Raw genomic sequence first — 18,948 nt, forward strand, 5'->3', positions numbered from 1 at the left:
TGAGTGGCTGTAGGGCTGAAGTTAGTCATCTCATGAACAGACATATCTACTATATAAACATCATTTGGTCATAACTACGGTACCATTTATGCAAGATTTTAGTTTTGGGTTAAATGAGATTAGTAAATGAGTCACCATCTGTCAGCATAGACTGAAATAGAAGTTCAATAAGCCTGGTGTAGTTAAGAGGGACTGACAAAAAGTTTAACCAGCATATGGCATCATGTTATGACATATTGTTGAGCAATGCTATTGCAAAACCGCTCAGCAAGGATGAAGCCACTGCTCCAGACTACGGTTTGCAACTAACTGCACATGAGGAGAAACTGGAGAAATGTCCTCTGGTCTGATGAAACAAAAAAAAAGAGAACTGTTTGGCTATAATGACCATTATGTTTGGAGGAAAAAGGGGGAGGCTTGCAAGCCGAAGAACACCATCCCAACCGTGAAGCACGGGGAGTGGCAGCATCATGTTGTGGGTTGCTTTGCTGCAGGAGGGACTGGTGCACTTCACAAAATAGATGGCATCATGAGGGAAAACTGAATATATTGAAGCAACGTCTCAAGACAGTCAGGAAGTTAAAGCTTGGTCGCAAATGGGTCTTCAAAACGGATAATGACCCCAAGCATACTTCCAAAGTTGTGGCAAAATGGCTTAACGACAAATAAGTCAATGTATTGGAGTGGCCATCACAAAGCCCTGACCTCAATCCTATAGAACATTTGTGGGCAGAACTGAAAAAGTGTGTGAGAGCAAGGAGGCCTGCAAACCTGACTCAGTGTTACACCAGCTCTGTCAGGAGGAATGGGCCAAAATTCACCCAACTTATTGTGGGAAGCTTGTGGAAGGCAACCAGAAACATTTGACCCAAGTTAGATTTAAAGACAATGCTACCAATTACTAATTGAGTGTATGTAAACCTCTGACCCACTGGGAATGTGATGAAAGAAATCAAATCTGAATAAATCACTCTATTATTCTGACATTTCACATTAAAATAAAGTGGTGATCCTAACTGACTTAAGACAAGGAATTTTTACTTGGATTAAATGTCAGGAATTGTGAAAAACTGAGTTTAAATGTATTTGGCTAAGGTGTATGTAAACTTCGGACTTCAACTGTACTTGCACACAATAATTATTTATTAGAGGCCTGGTGAGAGTAAACATTCATAAAACCGGTTGTGGTTGGAGGACTGAAAGTCTTGAGTCAGAACATGATTAGAACTCTGGAGTGCTTTTGTTAAGATAGAACCTATGGTTGAGACCAGAGTCCTTTTTTTTTTTACACTAATTGCGGTTTTAAAATGGACAGCACCACAAAAACCTGAGGTAACCATATTGACTCAAAGAACATTTCCACACCGAGACACAAAGAGGGAGTGATGGAGATCTTTACATGGTCAACAGCCCCCCCCCCCCCCCCCCCACATACATTGAGTAACACCAAAGCAACCACCTGCTGACGAAATGTGAAACAAAAGCAAGCATACCACCAAAATCAGTATGGACAAAACATGATGCCTTCAATAAATTAATTAGAACACTTGAGAAATCACAACATAGCCAAAACAAAAGGTGATTGTAATAGCTACCCTTGGTTAATGGGTTTGTCTCACCACAATGGAACAGACTTTGCTCCATTTGCTACGTGCTTTGACTGGTCTACGAAAACTCGCCAAGTGGCGGAAAGGAGAACTGCATTAAGTATAACAACAAAATACAGGAAAAACACATTGTACACAGAATAAATGTATGTTTGGTCTTCTTTCCCTTACAAAATGTATCACACAATACCAGTCATTGAATCCTACATAAAAAGGAACAAAAATACAGAATTATTGGCAGGTAAATCCAAATCAATTTATTGGTCATTTCATTCCACTGTACAAAGCAAGCATGAGATCTTGCAGTTACTGACTTGACTGGTCCGGGAAACAGTTGGAGAATTTTCATTTCCTTTATACCAACACGACACCTGGAACAAATGCGAAAATCTGATTACGGTAAGTACACAGTCATCCAGAAATAAAAACAGTCTGACATAACATTGGGGTGTGCTAAAGACCCAACAACCTGTCCAAATACTTACTGAACCTTATAGATAAAATGGAAGACTACGCCTGAACCCCTCGGTCAAGGACACTTGGACCTTTGATATTTTCAGTGGTATTGTTAACAAAACAACCCCATAAAGAAAACACAAATAAATAAAAAACAGGTCCAGCCCCTGGTTCGTCTGATCTGGCAGTTACTCCACTTCTGTTGGTCTAACCCCAAGTGGTTCTGGAAAACGGTTAAAGAAAATAAACCCTCCTCACAGCTGCCCATGTCCCTTAAAGTTGAAGTGGTTTTTACTGACAAGAAGCACATGGCTGAGCTCGAATCACCACTATTAATTCAGGATTCCTATGACTCAGCCATGCCTCCTTGCCCGTCCAATATTTCCTCATCTCCCACCCCTTCTAATGCAACTATACCTGATGCGTCGCTCTTTTTCCCCCTGCCCCTCTACAAAGTTTCCCTCTGCAGGCAGTCACCTAGTCCGAGGTGCTAAAGGAGCTCCTGAAACTTGACGCAAAAAAACTATTTTTATTGACTTGGCCAAAGCTTTTGATAGGGTGATACCTACTGCAGCCCTCGTCCTCCACATACAACACCCGTTCTGCCAGTCACATTCTGGTAAAGGTCCCCAAAGCACACATATCCATGGGTCAATCCTCTTTTCAGTTCGCTGAAAATTGATTGTCCGATCCCTCCTGATAACCCGATTGGACATGACTCCAACAGGGTCACTAGGATGGATCAGCCAATGAAGTAGAAAGTCCAACCCAGTTGACTATATTAAAACTTTATAATCCCTCAATGGTGCTACCCATGCCATTAAAGCCTTTTGGCTACCAGAGGCTTATCATTCTCTAGAGTCCCACCTAGTTGACTACTTCAAAACGGTGAATGTACTCAATAGCGATGCCCATGCTGAAACAATCTCTCCTTCAAACAGAGTGCATGATGGCAATTCTGTTAGCCAACGTCAAAGCTTGGTAACAAGATCTACCCTGCACCTAGTGGCTGAAATGTGCATAACTCGTCATCATCCATTAAGTCACTGCTGTCTGCTTTCATAAAAAATAGCTGGTAGGCGATTAGCTCGGCAAGTGTAAGCCTTTAAAATACACACTGATCGCTTCAAGGAGAATATGAGCGAGGATTGGATGCATTTTAAAGCTTTTCCAACAGCATCTAGGTCAGATGTGAAGCTCATATGCTCTACACTTCTACCACCTTACATGGTTGCAATACATACCACAAAGACCAGTAGCGCGGTCTACTCCAGGGCTTTGACGATTGCCTCGTTGGCGTCTATGTTGATCTGGACCTCGGCCCTGGCAGCCTCGTCAGACGCAGACGCCATTTCAGACTGAGCCTTCTCCAAGTTGACCTTGGCAGCCTAAAGAGCAGAGAGGTCAAATACAGAACCATAACCCAATATCCATACTACAAAGTGCTGGACATCATGCATACTAAATATGCTAGCACAGTACCAGTTTTTTTTTCTTACATTCAACTGAATAACCAATTAAGGCTAATAGTTTTTGGGATGCATTTACACAGGCAGCCGAATTCTGAAATATTTCACCATATGTCTTTATTTTAGTTTTTTTTACCCCTTTTTCTCCCCAACGCTAGGCCAATTGTGCGTCGCCCCACGGACCTCCCGGTCATGGTCGGTTACGACAGAGCCTGGGCGCGAACCCAGGGTCTCTGGTGCGCTGCAGTACAGCGCCCTTAACCACTGCACCACCCGGCAGGCCTCACCATTGGTCTTTTGACCAATCAATTCAACTCTAATGCCAATAATTGGGCAAAAGAACTGGGCTGCATGAGTAACACAGCCTTAGACAAGGGTCAGAGCTAGGCAGCGGGTCCCTGTAAGCATAGTTTGGGGAAACACTGCTTCAGCGATGCTAAAGCTGCATAATCCAATCCTGTGCGGATAAATCTTTGAGCATAGAACATAGTTCAAAAAAAGGACATCCTGTTCTTTATGCTTCTGCCAGGCAAATAAACTATTTTCAGTGGGTTTGATCCTAAATGAAATTGGTGGTATCAATAACTCATTGGTCTAGGTTAAATGTAGGGGTAATGATTATTCTAATAATTAAATTACTGGATGCAATGTAGTAGTCTAGCTTACTGTTGCCAATTTGGACTATGAAGCTGAACTAGGCCTATGGGCTTGTTCCAGATCTCCATCTCTGACCTAATCCATCAAGTTAGGTGTGATTACTACCATTCATTCAACATGCCTTGTCATTGATGAACTGACTATTATCACATCATTAGTAGCCTATTGTAGACATTTGCCAATTTTGCAAATATTCCAAAAACATGCTCCCTGTTTACAACAAGGCACTATAGTAATATTGCATTAAAACATGCTCCCTGTTTACAACAAGGCACTATAGTAATATTGCATAAAAACATTAAAGCAATTCACTTTTTTTTCTTCTTCCATGAACACCAAGCATTACTGGATTTCCCCAAAAATACAACATTACTGAGTACCACTCCATATTTTCAGGCACAGTGTTGACTTCATCTTATGGGTATGCTTGTAATCGTTAAGGACTAGGGAATTTATCCAGGACAAAAAAAAAGCAATGGAGCTAAGCACATGCAAAATCCTAAAGGAAAACCTGGTTCGGTCTGATTTCCACCAGAAACTGGAACATCAAATTCACCTTTCAGCAAGACAATAACCAAAAACACAAGAACAAATCTATACTGGAGTTGCTTATCAAGAAGACAGTGAATGTTTCCAAGTGGCTGAGTTACAGTTGAGACTTAAATCTATGGCAAGACCTGAAAATGGTTGTCTAGCAATGACCAACAACAAATTTGATAGTGTGTTGAGTACCAAGCAGTTAACAAGTTGGGTAGGCTACTAATGACCATCAGCAGCATCAGAGCTTGGAGAAGCCTAGTTACCGTGCGTGACCAAACAGTCACAGGCAATTTGACCGCTGTCACGACTTGTGACCGCCGGTAATATGGTCAGCGTAACAGCCCTAGGCCTAACATGTCCTCTCCTTGCAAGATAGACTAATTGAATAGGAAGTTTAAACAAACCTGGTACATTTCTGCTTTACTAGATCAACTTGACAGCCTATGGATTTTATGAAGGCACAATATATTTTTCCTACACTTTGAAGTAAACATACCTTTGACAAGATACAATTATAAATTAATATTTAGAATAGTGTCAACGTTTTTATTTAGGTCCTTGAATTGCACAACAGGCAATAGGAATGAACAAAAAAAATACATTAATAGAATCTAAACCATGGGGGTATCTACTAAGAAAATATGGAATTGTTTTAAGATAGCTAAATGATCCATGGTATGACTATTGGAATTGGAATTTTAGGACCCCTTAAAAATGATCAGAACTGTTTTTAATTGATGAAACATTGAATTTGGCCTTAATGCTATTCGCCCATAGAAACCTTTAATAAGAGCTTCATACATGGATAAAAACTAAAATATGTGGAAATAGGAAGTTTGTTCAGAAAGTCTGTCCTATAGCTGACAGATAAGGATAACTATGTATTTATTTTGACAAGCATTTAACACCTTATTTTAGGGATTAAAATATCTCCATATATAAACTCATCAACAATAGAAATATCCTCACTGTCAACTGCGTTAATTTTCAGCAAACTTAACGTGTGCCCAATCTGTTCAGACACTACATAGAGGACGGCAGATCGGCTGTACCGACTACAAAACGAGTCCCATGATGCTTGTGGGTCATAGAGCACTATCGTGAGGCTCTCAGACATCATGTTCATGGGAGCCAAGTCTTTCCGTAGTGGGGTCATAGTTTGTAGGCCAAACCGTTTGGGCTCCAGGCTTTGTGAGAACACCGCTCTAGTTTGTCACCTTTCACAGCAGACGCGGAAGGGTAACGTTGGCAGATGTGGTGGATTGAGACGCAGCCCATGCAAAACATCTTTTAAACTGACAAGATTGAGGGGGATTATTTTATTATGCTAATTAGATTCCCCACGGGGAGCAGACAGCGACTCTAGAGGGCTAATATTCTCTTTTTTTTAAGGTAGGCAAACTTGATTTTTTTGTGAAGGATGGTATCAGCAGAACAGCTCTCTGCCATGTCTGTCTCCATCCATGCCGAAACGTACACTGAACTATCGCAACACCACGTTTCCTTTCTCGCCAATGCGCTAGCACCTACTGTTGCGGAGTGCAAGTGCTCACAAGAAAGTATTCTCTTAGTTGACTAAATTCTGTAGCTAACTACTTTCGTTGTAATGATGGCTTTTCTCCTCACCCAAGTCTTCAGATTGGATCAGTTACAACTTCAGACAGTTGGGTCAAAAACCACAATGTGCCAACGAGAAGCCTATTTTAGGGCATCTTTTCATTCCAGCATACTTTAACCTAAAATTGTGTGCATGTTGGCAGGTCTGGAAGAGAGAGACTAGCATTGCAAATTCACATTGCCTCTTTCCTGTGAAAGGCCCATTTGTTACAGTAGCGATTACAGCGTAGAAATGCCAAACATAGCTGGGAGTTAAAGGTCTCCCAGTGGGAACTTGGCACATCTGCTATAACTCAACAGTGACTGACCTTTCCTGCCTTATTAACAGCAGGGTTTCTCCTGTGCATTGTTCTCAGAGGGAGAAAAAAAAAAAGTCATCCATTTCTTGAGTCAACTTGACAGTATGTGCCCTTCTTAGGACAGGGTCAAAGAGAAAGAGGGAGCTCCTCTACGATGAACGTGTTTAGTCGGCTGATGGGGCTGTGAAAAGTAAAGAGCAACATGGCCTTAGGGACATTTCACACAAATACATATTTTGACTGACATTTGAGCCAATGCTGTGCAGAATTCTGTTGAGTAAGGGATTTGGTCATTTAATGGAAGGTTTCCTTTTGCAAAACTATGGCTAAGGTCTGACTGAGCAGAGCTGCACACAGTTAACATCTTTATAAAAGGGTTTGGGTTTCAATCAATGACTGACTGCATGGGCTGAATGATGCCAATCACAACTCTAGCCTAGCTTTTCAGAGAACAAAGCAATCCTAATGTAGAGGATGGGAAATGTTCATGCAATTGTTATTGCTCTGATGAAGAGCCTCTTGTGATTGCTCTGGTTCAATGATTTAAGGACATTCTGCTCCCATTGGCAAAGGAAACGCAAGGTATCCCTCTGCGGCCCGTCTTCCTGCCCAGCTCTAACACACTACACCAGGTGTGTAACCATTAGCCAAACAGTTGAAAAAGAACGACAAATTCAGGTAGGTCCATCAGTTGTTTGCTTCAATTAAATAAATGTTTCGCAACAGAATTGTATCCACCCCAGGGGTGTAATCATTCCGCCGATGCTATTGCAAAATATTTTGTCTGTTGCAAAACGTTTAACAGACACCGTTTGCTCCAAAAGGAAAACAAAAATGAATTTATATTTGATAAATTCAGGTAGGAACCTCCGTTTCGTTTTGGTTCTTCAACGGTGAACGGTTCCCGTAACGAATACACCCCAGTCCAACTATACCACTATGATTAGTTGATTACTAGAATCAGTTGTGATGCGGTGGCCTGGAAGACAAGCCTGCCCACCCTGTGGCCTGCAGGACAAGAGTTGCCCACCCGTTGCCATAGAGATAATAAATAGGTCTATGAGTGGGTGCTGGGTACTTACAGCCACATCCAGCTGGTCCAGGGGGAAAGCCTCTTCAGCCAGTAGTTGCACCGAGGAGTCTGCGTTCACTGTGATTGACCCGCTGCTCACTGAAACAGACAGAATTTGAGTAAAGCAACCGATTCCATTCAACCACCCACCCATCATACCGGGCAGACTTCTCTGTATACATCAATGATGTCGCTTTTGATGCTGGTGATTTTCAGATCCACCTTTAAGCAGACATGGTACTTCTGGCCCTTCTTTGGACACTTAACTAACCTTCAGATGAGCTTCATTGCCATACAACTCTCCTTCCGTTGCCTCCAACTGCTCTTAAATGCAAGTAAAATTAAATGCATGCTCAACAAACCGATCGCTGCCCGCACCTGCCCGCCTGTCCAGCATCACTACTCTGGACGGTTCTGACTTAGAATATGTGGACAACTACAAATACCTAGGTGTCTGGTTAGACTGTAAACTCTCCTTTCATACTCACATTAAGCATCTCCAATCCAAAATTAAATCTAGAATCAGCTTCCCATTTGGCAAAACAAAGCATCCTTCACTCATGCTGCCAAACATACCCTCGTAAAACTGACCATCCTACCGATCCTCAATTATGTCATTTACAAAATAGCCTCCAACACTCTACTCAACAAATTGGATGCAGTCTGTCACAGTGCCATCGGTTTTGTCAAAGCCCCATATACTACCCACCACTGCAACCTGTACACTCTTGTTGGCTGGCCCTCGCTTCACTCGACCTGGAGCCAGTGGGTTTGGTGACATCAAGGTTCTGCTAGGTAAAGCCCTGCCTTATCTCAGCTCACTGGTCACCAACCCATAGCACGCGCTCCAGCAGGTATATCTCACTAGTCACCCCCAAAGCCAATTCCTCCTTCGGCCACCTTTGTTCCAGTCATTGGCAGCAGAGAACTGGAAGGAAACTGCATTTTTTTTTTTTTTTTAAATGGGTGATTATTTAACTGAAACTAGAAACACGTCTCCCTCATTAGCTTTAAGCACCAGCTGTCAGAGCAGCTCTCAGATAACTGCACCTGTAAATAGTCCATCCTGTAAATAGTCCATCCAACTACCTCATCCACATACTGTATTTAATTATTTATTTATCTTGCTCCTTTGCACCCCGATATCTCTACTTGCACATTCATCTTCTGCACATCAATCACTTCAGTGTTTAATTGCTATATATTGTAATTACTTCACCACCATGGCCTATTTATTGCCTTAACTCCCTTATCTTACCTCATTTACACACACTATATTTTTCTACTATGTTTGTTTATTCCATGTGTAACTCTGTGGTATGTGTCGAACTGCTTTACTTTATTCTTGGCCAGGTAGCAGTTGTAAATGAGAATGTTCTCAATTAGCCTACCTGGTTAAATAAATAAAATATACCGCCCAGCCCCATGTAGACAACTTAATCTATTGAAATTAAATAAATGCATTGCCTTCATGCACAGACTGCAACAGTCTCTTAAAGTTCTGTGCAGTCACTAACATAGAATTTTATTTTAGCTGATTTCAATCCAGGGAAGTAGACTACAATTTGAAAGTGTTACGCTAAGTCTGATTTCTCCAGGTCAAGAATGCAGTCATCCCCACAATTCAAGACAGTACTGACCCCTGCTGGAAGTTCCATGTTAAAAGAGGTCCAATGAGGCAATCCTCAATATCAAATCATTTCTGGGTAACAATTAAGGAAGGCTCTTTGTGATTAATTGAAAACAAAATTGTAAAAAATAGCAAAGAACAATCAAGCAATAATGTTGCTAGGACTGGGTTTGAGTGGAGAAAAGTGAAAATGAGCTGTTATTAGTAGATGGGTTTGAACTGTTATGTCTATTAAATAATTTACCACCTGGTGATATCACCAGACATGCCAAAACTCCATCCCACCAAAACAGGCTGAAATTTCAGCTCTTACACTAAAAAGGGGCATTATACATTTTTCAGAAATCCACAGTATTATTCCAACATCACCATGGATGGAGAGGTGTATTTCTATATAAATAAAACTGAAAAAATACAAGTTAGACTGCACTGGGACTTTAAAGTAAGGATGGGCAATGTGTAGTGTTAAGGTATGGATCCACATAACGATATACAATATTCATACTACCATCTATTTCTACTCCCTAACCTCATCTCACATACACCCTTTAAAAATGTTCAGTGCAGCCACTTCTGCAAATGTGCCATTTTGTTCTAGTGGATTATAAAGCAGGGGGAAGTAGGGTAACACTTTCAAATGTAGGCTAAGTTATATTTCTCCAGGTCTAGGATGCAGTCATTGTCTCCCCCACAATTCGAGATAGGACTGACCCCTGCTGTATGGTCCACATTAAGTGGCCAGTTGTTGATATGGAACCTACCATTGATATCATCTAGAAACACAGAAGGCATGCGCAAGCACTGTCCCCATTTTGTATCTAAGTAGCTTAAATATCTGATTAATAAAAGCAATTATTTCTAAGTTGATATCACAAGGTCATTAAAAATGTAATCAAAGCATCCAAAATGATGAATCGGCCTACCACATACACTGGTATTTGTACACATATGGGTGTCAGAGGAAAAATCTAGCCATAGTGAATCAAATACATTTTAGGTGATACCACTAGTCGCCTCAAACGTCAGAGGTCAGAGACTCACCCACCATTTCATAAAGGGTTAAGAACAGAGGAATTCCCACCATGTTGCTACACCTATTGAACTAACCCTTTTAGTTAGTTAGAGCTCATGCAAGGGACTAGAGGTTAGGGACAGAGCCTATTGTGGATTGGGCGATCCTGAAAAGCATCCTGTCTCACAGCATAGACTTGTGTGTGATAAGAGATTTTACATACTATGAAACAGACAAGACAGACGCACACAAACAACGACATCACCCCTGCCCAGACCCACATGCTCCCAGCACCTGCAAGACTATTCCATATGACCTCGAACTGCTCCACTGCCTTGGTTACCCACACCCTTCTCAATACTCAAATAATAATGTATTTGATTCTTCCACCGTCGCAACAATGGAGGATCACTTGATTTCCAGTTAAGCAAAAGTTTTGAAATGATTGAGGAGAAAAGTACAGCCCAACCCATTTCCTATCTCAAACCACCCTCATATGCAATCTCTTGAAACAGAGCGCTTACATTTTTGTTAACTGTAATTTTGTTAATTATATTCAAACACTCCATCTTCAGTTGGATAGGCTTTCTGCAAGGTTTTGTACATATCTGACCCATCATTTTAGTATTGTTTTCTAACTCAGAATTTCCTCTACATTGCTCTGATGTCCAAAAGATATCAGCTCGAACTTGTGATAAAAGTTGCATGTACAGTTGAAGTCAGAAGTTTACATACACTTTTCAACCACTCCAAAAAAATGTCTTGTTAACAAACTATAGTTTTGGTAAGTCGGTTAAGACATCTTTGTGCATGACAAGTAATTTTTCCAACAATTGTTTACAGAGATAATTTCACTATATCACAATTCCAGTGGGTCAGAAGTTTACATACACTGAGTTAACTGTGCCTTTAAACAGCTTAGAAAATTATATCATGGCTTTAGAAGCATCTGATAAATTATGTCAATTAGCCTGAATCAATTGGAGGTGTACCTGTGGATGTATTTCAAGGCCTACCTTCAAACTCAGTGCCTCTTTGCTTGACATCATGGGAAACTCAAAAGAAATCAGCCAAGAAGTCAGAAAAAAAATTGTAGACCTCCACAAGTCTGGTTCATCCTTGGGAGCATTTTCCAAATGCCTGAAGGTACCACGTTCATCTGTACAAATAATAGTACACAAGTATAAACACCATGGGACCACGCAGCCGTCATACCGCTCAGGAAGGAGACACGTTGTCTACTAGAGATGAACGTATTTTGGTGCCAGAACAGAGGACCTTGTGAAGACGGAGGAAACATGTGCAAAAGTATCTATATCCACAGTAAAACAAGTCCTATATCGACAACCTGAAAGGCTGCTCAGCAAGGAATCCACTGCTCCAAAACTTCCATAAAAAAGCCAGACAATGGTTTGCAACTGCACATGGGGACACAGATTGTACTTTTTGGAGAATTGTCCTCTGGTCTGATGAAACAAAAATAGAACTGTTCGGCCATAATGACCATCATTATGTTTGGAGGAAAAAGGGGGAGGCCTGCAAAGAACACCATCCCGTGAAGCACGGGGGGGGGGGGGGGGGGGTGGCAGTATCATGTTGTGGGGGTGCTTTGCAGCAGGAGGGACTGGTGCACTTCACAAAATAGATGGCATCATGAGCATGGAAAATGATGTGGATATATTGAAGCAACATCTCAAGACATCAGTGACCAAGTTAAAGCTTGGTCACAAATGGGTCTTCCAAATGGACAATGACCCCAAGCAAAATGGCTTAAGGACAAATAAGTCAAGGTATTGGAGTGGCCATCAAAGCCCTGGCCTCAATCCATAGAAAATCTGTGGGCAGAACTGAAAGTGTGTGCAAGCAAGGAGGCCTACAAACCTGACTCAGTTACACCAACTCTGTCAGGAGGAATGGGCCAAAATTCCCCCAACTTATTGTAGGAAGCTTGTGGAAGGCTACCCAAAACATTTGACTCAAGTTCAATTTAAAAGGCAATGCTACCAAATATGAATTGATGGGTGTAAACTTCTGACCCACTGGGAATGTGACAAAAGAAATACAAGCTGAAATAAATCATTACTATAATTCTGACATGTCACAAACTTAAAATTAAAGCGGTGATCCTAACTGACCTAAGACAATAAATGTTTACTAAGATTAAATGTCAGGAATTCTGAAAAACTGAGTTTAAATGTATTTGGCTAAGGTGTGTGTAAACTTACGACTTCAGCTGTATTTGTAAATGTCTACATTGGTCAGTCCAAATTTCCTTTTTAATTCTGTCATTGAAATGTTATTTCAATGTTAGCTTTTCCATGTGGGCGAATTTTAGAAATACTATGGATCATTATGCCATTTGATTCTGAATTTTAGGACGCCTTTAGATATCATGTGCTGTAGATTGTTGGTCGCACTCCTTGCTGAATGACAAATGGATGAACAGGTGATAATTGTGCACCTTACTTCACAATTCAATTTAAAATTAGGCCTAACTGAATGATAAGGGTGAAGAGGTTGATTTAAACTTAGAAAGACAAATTGTGTAAGGAGTGTGTTATGCCTATTAAAATCAGCAACAAATCATTTGACAGTGTGCCTTGCGGGTTGACACCGTTCTCTTTTACTTTTAACTTTGTAAAAATAAGCAGTTACAGGATAGTTTTATTTACTGTAACCATTACTAATCAAATGTATTCTAATAGAAATGAAAACATACTGCGTTGCAAAATAATGCAAGACATATCCTTGACTATCCAACTTGAGCTTGAATCAAAATATGACAGTCAGCATGCACATCGAAACTCATTTCACACAATAAGAAAGCCTATAGACAAGATTAAATTGACAATCTGATGAGTGACAATTAGGCTTAACAGCTGTCAGATTGTACATAAAGAGATGGGCGCACCGTTAAATTTAAAGATGCAGGAAAGGATCACCCCGATCAAATCCTCCTTCAGAGTCACATGCAGGTAAAACATTGATTTCTATATAGTATTAGAAAGCATAATCTGGTGTTTCGATGACACTTACCTTTGTCATAATTCAAGAGGTGCAGCTCTACTTTCAAATGTCACCTCTTGCAAGAATATGCGCGCTGTCCATGCCTTCAGCACGACCGCTCACACAGCAGCGTTGCTCTGGCCACTAACCAAAAATATGCCATTTATGTAATTCATCCCTTACAATTGTTCATGCACTGGTGCTTTTGTTTAACTTTGGCACCTGTCTGGTTATATTAATACATTGTTTCTACCATGTCAAAAGAAGCTGTAACTTGACTTAACTAATCAAATCAACAAATCAAGTTGATCAAATGGATTGCACTAATGTTATTGTAAGGGAAACTAAAATAAGTTATAGGCATCGTTTTCCTAGGACTGTAGAATTATACTAAACATATCCTTGACTAACAAATAACTTCTTTCAAACATATATTCCCACTAATAAACTCAGCAAACAAAGACATCCTCTCACTGTCAACTGTGTTTATTTTCCAACTTAAGGTGTAAATATTTGTAAGAACATAAGATTCAACAACTGAGACAAACTGAACAAGAAGTGAAATAATGTGTCCCAGAACAAAGGGGAAGGCAAAATCAAAAGTCAGTCAGTATCTGGTGTTGCCACCAGCTGCATTAAGTACTGCAGTGCATCTCCTCCTCATGGACTGCAACAGATTTACCAGTTCTTGCTGTGAGATGTTACCCCACTCTTCTACCAAGGCACCTGCAAGTTCTCGGACATTTCTGTGGGGGGGGTGGGGGGGGAATGGCCCTAGCCTTCACTCCAATCCAACAGGTCCCAGGTGTGCTCAATGTGATTGAGATCCAGGCTCTTTGCTGACCATGGCAGAACACTGACATTCCCGTCTTGCAGGAAATCATCCATACGGCTCATTCTGTGCGTGGTGGCATTGTCATGCTGGAGGGTCATGTCAGGATAAGCCTACACCTCGATCCCGCTCCCGAGTACAGGCGTCGGTGTAACACTCATTCCTTTGATGATAAACGTGAATCCGACCATCACCCCCGGTGAGACAAAAACCGCCAGTGCCACACTTTTTGCCATTCATGTCTGGTCCAGCACGGTGGGTTTGTGCCCATAGGCGACGTTGTTGCCGGTGATGTCTGGTGAGGACCTGCCTTACAACAGTCCAGCCTCTATCAGCCTATTGCGGACAGTCTCAGCACTGATTGAGGGATTGTGCGTTCCTGGTGTAACTCGGGCAGTTGTTGCCATCCTGTACCTGTGCCACAGGTGTGATGTTCGGATGTACCGATCCTGTGCAGGTGTTACACGTGGTCTGCCACTGCGAGGATGATCAGCTGTTTGTCCCATCTCCCTGTAGCGCTGTCTTAGGCGTCTCACAGTACGGACATTGCAATTTATTGCCCTGGCCACATCTGCAGTCCTCATGCCTCCTTGCAGCATGCCTAAGGCACGTTCAAGCAGATGAGCAGGGACCCTGGGCATCTTTCTTTGTGTTTTTCAGAGTAGAAAAGCTCTTTAGTGTTCTAAGTTTTCATAACTGTGACCTTAACAGCTTACAGACAGTAGGCAATTAAGACACTAACAACCATTCCACAGGTGCATGTTCATTAATTGTTTATGGTTCATTGAACAAGCATGGGAAACTTTGTTAAAACCCTTTACAATGAAGATCTGTGAAGTTTGACTTTTACGAATTATATTTGGAAGACATGGTCCTGAAAAAGGGACTTTTTTTTTGCCAAGTTTATTTATTCATGTAATTAATCCTTTATTTATTAAGCATTGGCACTTATGATTCCTGCACCTTTCAGGATAATATGCATCTGATGCATATGCTTAAGTAGACGGCCGGCAATGTTCTCTAGCAGGTACTTATAGCCTGAAAGGCCAGGCAGTTCTAGTGTTGAAGGATTTCTGTAGACCCTGAGGTTGTCTTTTTCCCTATAGTTTTTTTTTTCTCTCCATCTCAGGATATAAAATTATTTTCAAAATTGTAAATGGGGGCATTTAGTTTAATAACAGTCAGTTATATCATTGGCAAATAAGCTTAGTTTATATTCATCTTTACCAATACCTGTTACGTTTGGGTCCTGTCTAATTCTTTCTGCAAGCGGTTCAATTGCTAGTGCAAACAGGATGAGGGAGAGAGGGCATTCCTGTCTCGTGCCCATTTCTAAAGCAGTTTAAAATCAGATAGTGTATTAAGAAATGTATAATTTGAGCTGAAAAATTGAAGATTTGAATAGAAAAGGCTATTCAAGACTTGACAACAGCCATAGTTTGATAAATCTACATTAATTTGGTTAGTGTATTATATTGAAACATGGTCTTGTATGGTAAGACTTGCCATTCTGTTTATGAGTTACATTCCTTTTGTTGCCACTTATGGGTCTGAAAGCTGCAGAGGACTCCAGATTTTCCTGAATTTAATATAATGGAACTCTGAAGCACCGACTTGAGTGATGTGTGACATCATTTGAGTAAATAGGGGCGCTTCCACTGTCCCAGAATGTCAACTCAAATTCTACGGGAAAGCCGTCCATACTTTTTGCCTTGAGAGCTTTGTAACAGCGCCTATTTATTTATTTTGGGGTGTTATTTATTTTTAGTGATTCTTGGTCTGCTGATAAATCTTAACTATAGAAGCTTTTAAAATTGTTATGTTCAGAGAATATATTTTCATTACCTTATTAAAACTTACCAAGACGTATTTAAAACACATTTACAGTCTTCAAAGAGCCATGATATAGGATCATTCTCCTGTATCATGCAGAATTACACCAACAGAAAATTCTGTTGAAATTGCACTTAGCGAAGGAATATGGAGAACGAACAGAGCTACATTTCTTAAATGCGTAAACGTAAAAATAACAACCTTTTAGCATTACAAATGTAGACAGAGGAAAGCAGACAGATGACAAAATTTGGGATCCTTTTTATGCATACTTTAGGGGAATGATAATCTCATACTCAGTTCAAGTTAAATCTGAGTAAAGTAAAAAAAACACTAAATGTTAGAAAAAGCCCATAAAATATTTACAAGATATAAAAATAATATTTCTGAACATAAGCCAGAATATGATATTTTAATTTTGAAGAGAGCCAAACTACAGGTTAAACAAAAATAAAACACTGCAAATAAAGCTGGTAAACACCTCAGACATCCCAGATGTCATTGTCATTCAGATGTCAACTCTGGATTTCAGATAGCAATAGAAATCATGTTATATTAGACAGCAGACAGGTCCTGGACAAATAAAATTGTCTGGCCTTGGATTTTGACCAACTTCCCCCTTGACTTTGGTCTGAAAGTTCCATCGTTTGATGATACCCATGAGTGGGTATTTAGCATTCTTCTGTTTCACTCCGATCTAGTGGTATCGTTCCAGATCCTCTGGTGATATACCCATGACAAGTTCCTCTGATAACAGTTTGACCACATTGCTGGAATTTCTCATTTTTCGTAATCTTCTGGTCAGGACAATACTCTCATGTTACATCTGATTGTGTTTTCTTGCTGGTCCAATTCTCCTCAAGTTCACAACCTTGTTCCCAAAAGGCAAATTTTGTTAATTCATGCGCACGCCTTGTTTGTGCGTATCTGACACAATATCCTATGTCTGCGAATCTGCTATTTTTTTTCTTCCCAAAATTGTAGCAGTTTTGGTGTGCATTGAGAGTATTAAAGCTATGTTTTCCTGGACAGCATTTAACTTTTCATAACTTTTGTTTGCGTCTACAAGTTGCCATTTTCTTTGAAGGCGGCAATGGTCTGTTGGATTCATGTCGCGGCTCTGTTTAACAAACGGATTGCTCACTCTCCCAGTTTTTTGGAGACTTGGTTAATCAAGGGGCTTGCTTTAACTTTGTTATCTGGTTTCTACATATAACCACAGTTGACCGTACAAAACAGAGCTACACACACATCATGCGTCCAACCGGTACACTCATGAGCCTCCTCTTTGCCCTTTATGTTTGAAGCATAAAATCATGAGGTTCAGACCACTGAGCCGTCAAGCAAAATCTCACCAAAGAACTTTGCTGCGGAGCCATCATCGTTGAACACGGTGACCACTCCGGGCCGGAGAACCTGCAGTGTGGGGACATGGGCAGGGAGGATACCGAAAGCACCAGTCAGCGTGGGGACGTCAACCTGTTTCACACTGGCCTCCTTGAAGTACACCTGGGAGAAGGAGAAACACATACATTACATTGACTATTATTGATTTTCTTAGCATTGAAGTTGAATATTATCTGTGGAAATATACAATATCTGCATGCAGTACTAGATAATTGTTCTAATGGATAAAGTCCATGCATACTTACTGAGATGTTACTATATTTTAGTTGTCAATGAGGTTCTGCTAAGGTACATTGCAGTTATGTTATCATACGTTATATAATATGCCATTAGTGTCTGACAGGTTGAAAAGCAAACAATTATCTTATTTAATGTTGACTTATGTAACTAGGTAAGACTGTTTCCAACTAGCTAGTAAATTACTGTCAGATGCACTTCAGTGACATCTAGCTAGCTATAACGCCAACTTGTACCTAGCTAACTAACAGAATAGCTAGCTAGTTATGTGGGTGACAAAGAAGGTGGAGTCGGCACACTCCTGAAGATTTAGCCAATCTAATTATTAAATCAGAAGTGGTTGTTAACAATTGAAGAGTACTGTAATCCATTTATAGTCCCAAGGTGAAATCATAAGAAAGTGCAAGGGCCTGTGATCCATTGTGGTAACTAGCTTTGACAAACAGGTTATTTATTGCAATCTAACGTTAGCTAGCAAGTGGCAACACAGGGACACATTGTTGCACAGAACAATTTAGGCATGCCAAACTGATTTGGCGAGGCTTGGTTGGAAGAAAATACACGCGCGAGCGTCAATTTACAACTAACTGTTACACGCACAGGTAAAAAGTAGGTACGCTAACTCGCTAACGTTACCAAGTTAAACTAGGTAGCCACAGGCATTTGTCGCTAGCTAACTACATGCGTATGGTTGGATAATGTGTCTTTATTATTAAGAGAGTGACGTTATATCTGTCTTTGGTTATATCAATGGAGATAGCTAGCTAGGACTCTACCGTAGGCCAATAGCATAAGCCTTGTCAACCCCGGACTATATTACCTGCGTTGGCGAGGCAAATGTGAATGACATCTGTGCAGAACCTGAAGGTGCGTCGGCGTAGCATCTTGCTTGCCTCAATACAGGGAGAGCGCAACGGAGAAACCTTGCTGCCATCATTTTGTTTGAATGAATATAATTCAAGTACAAACGAATCCCCAAGCCCTTGCGCGAAGTCAGTCAAACAGTGTGCGTCTGATAGGACAAGGACATTGAACCGAACAACAATGCCTTATGAGCGTTCAAAGGATGACGGGAAATGTAGTTATTTTCTAGAGGCAACACATTCAACCCAAAGATTCGTATCCCTCAGTGTTCAATCTGAAAATGTGTCTCGTTCGGTGTGATCTTTAACACGGAATATTTCATATTTTGGTTTATCTGCCGTTGTAAATAGACAGATTTATTGAAAAAGTGAAGGCATATGTGGCAGTGTGCAACATTTCACAGCCAGGGG

At 40.7% G+C, this 18,948-nt stretch overlaps 1 protein-coding gene across 2 annotated transcripts; it reads right to left on the bottom strand.

Annotated features, from left to right (window-relative positions):
* Window positions 1-1,841: 1,841 nt before the first annotated feature.
* Window positions 1,842-18,917, bottom strand: LOC110508066 (ATP synthase F(1) complex subunit delta, mitochondrial). Of its 2 annotated transcripts, none has more exons than XM_021588545.3 (5): window positions 18,495-18,917; window positions 17,386-17,539; window positions 7,728-7,816; window positions 3,308-3,451; window positions 1,842-1,978 (listed from the first exon to the last, which is right to left on the bottom strand). In XM_021588545.3, the coding sequence occupies exons 1-4, from the start codon at window positions 18,609-18,611 to the stop codon at window positions 3,329-3,331; spliced, it is 483 nt and encodes a 160-aa protein (XP_021444220.1). In that variant the 5' UTR covers window positions 18,612-18,917; the 3' UTR covers window positions 1,842-1,978; window positions 3,308-3,328. The 2 variants fall into 2 exon arrangements, with proteins under 2 accessions (XP_021444220.1, XP_021444263.1); XM_021588588.3 differs by having other exon boundaries at window positions 1,842-1,997; window positions 18,495-18,755.
* Between the last annotated feature and the right edge of the window lie 31 nt (window positions 18,918-18,948).

This window comes from Oncorhynchus mykiss, chromosome 1 (assembly GCF_057628025.1).
Source record: "Oncorhynchus mykiss isolate SJ-2025 chromosome 1, ASM5762802v1, whole genome shotgun sequence".
NCBI classification, from domain to species: Eukaryota; Metazoa; Chordata; class Actinopteri; order Salmoniformes; family Salmonidae; genus Oncorhynchus; species Oncorhynchus mykiss.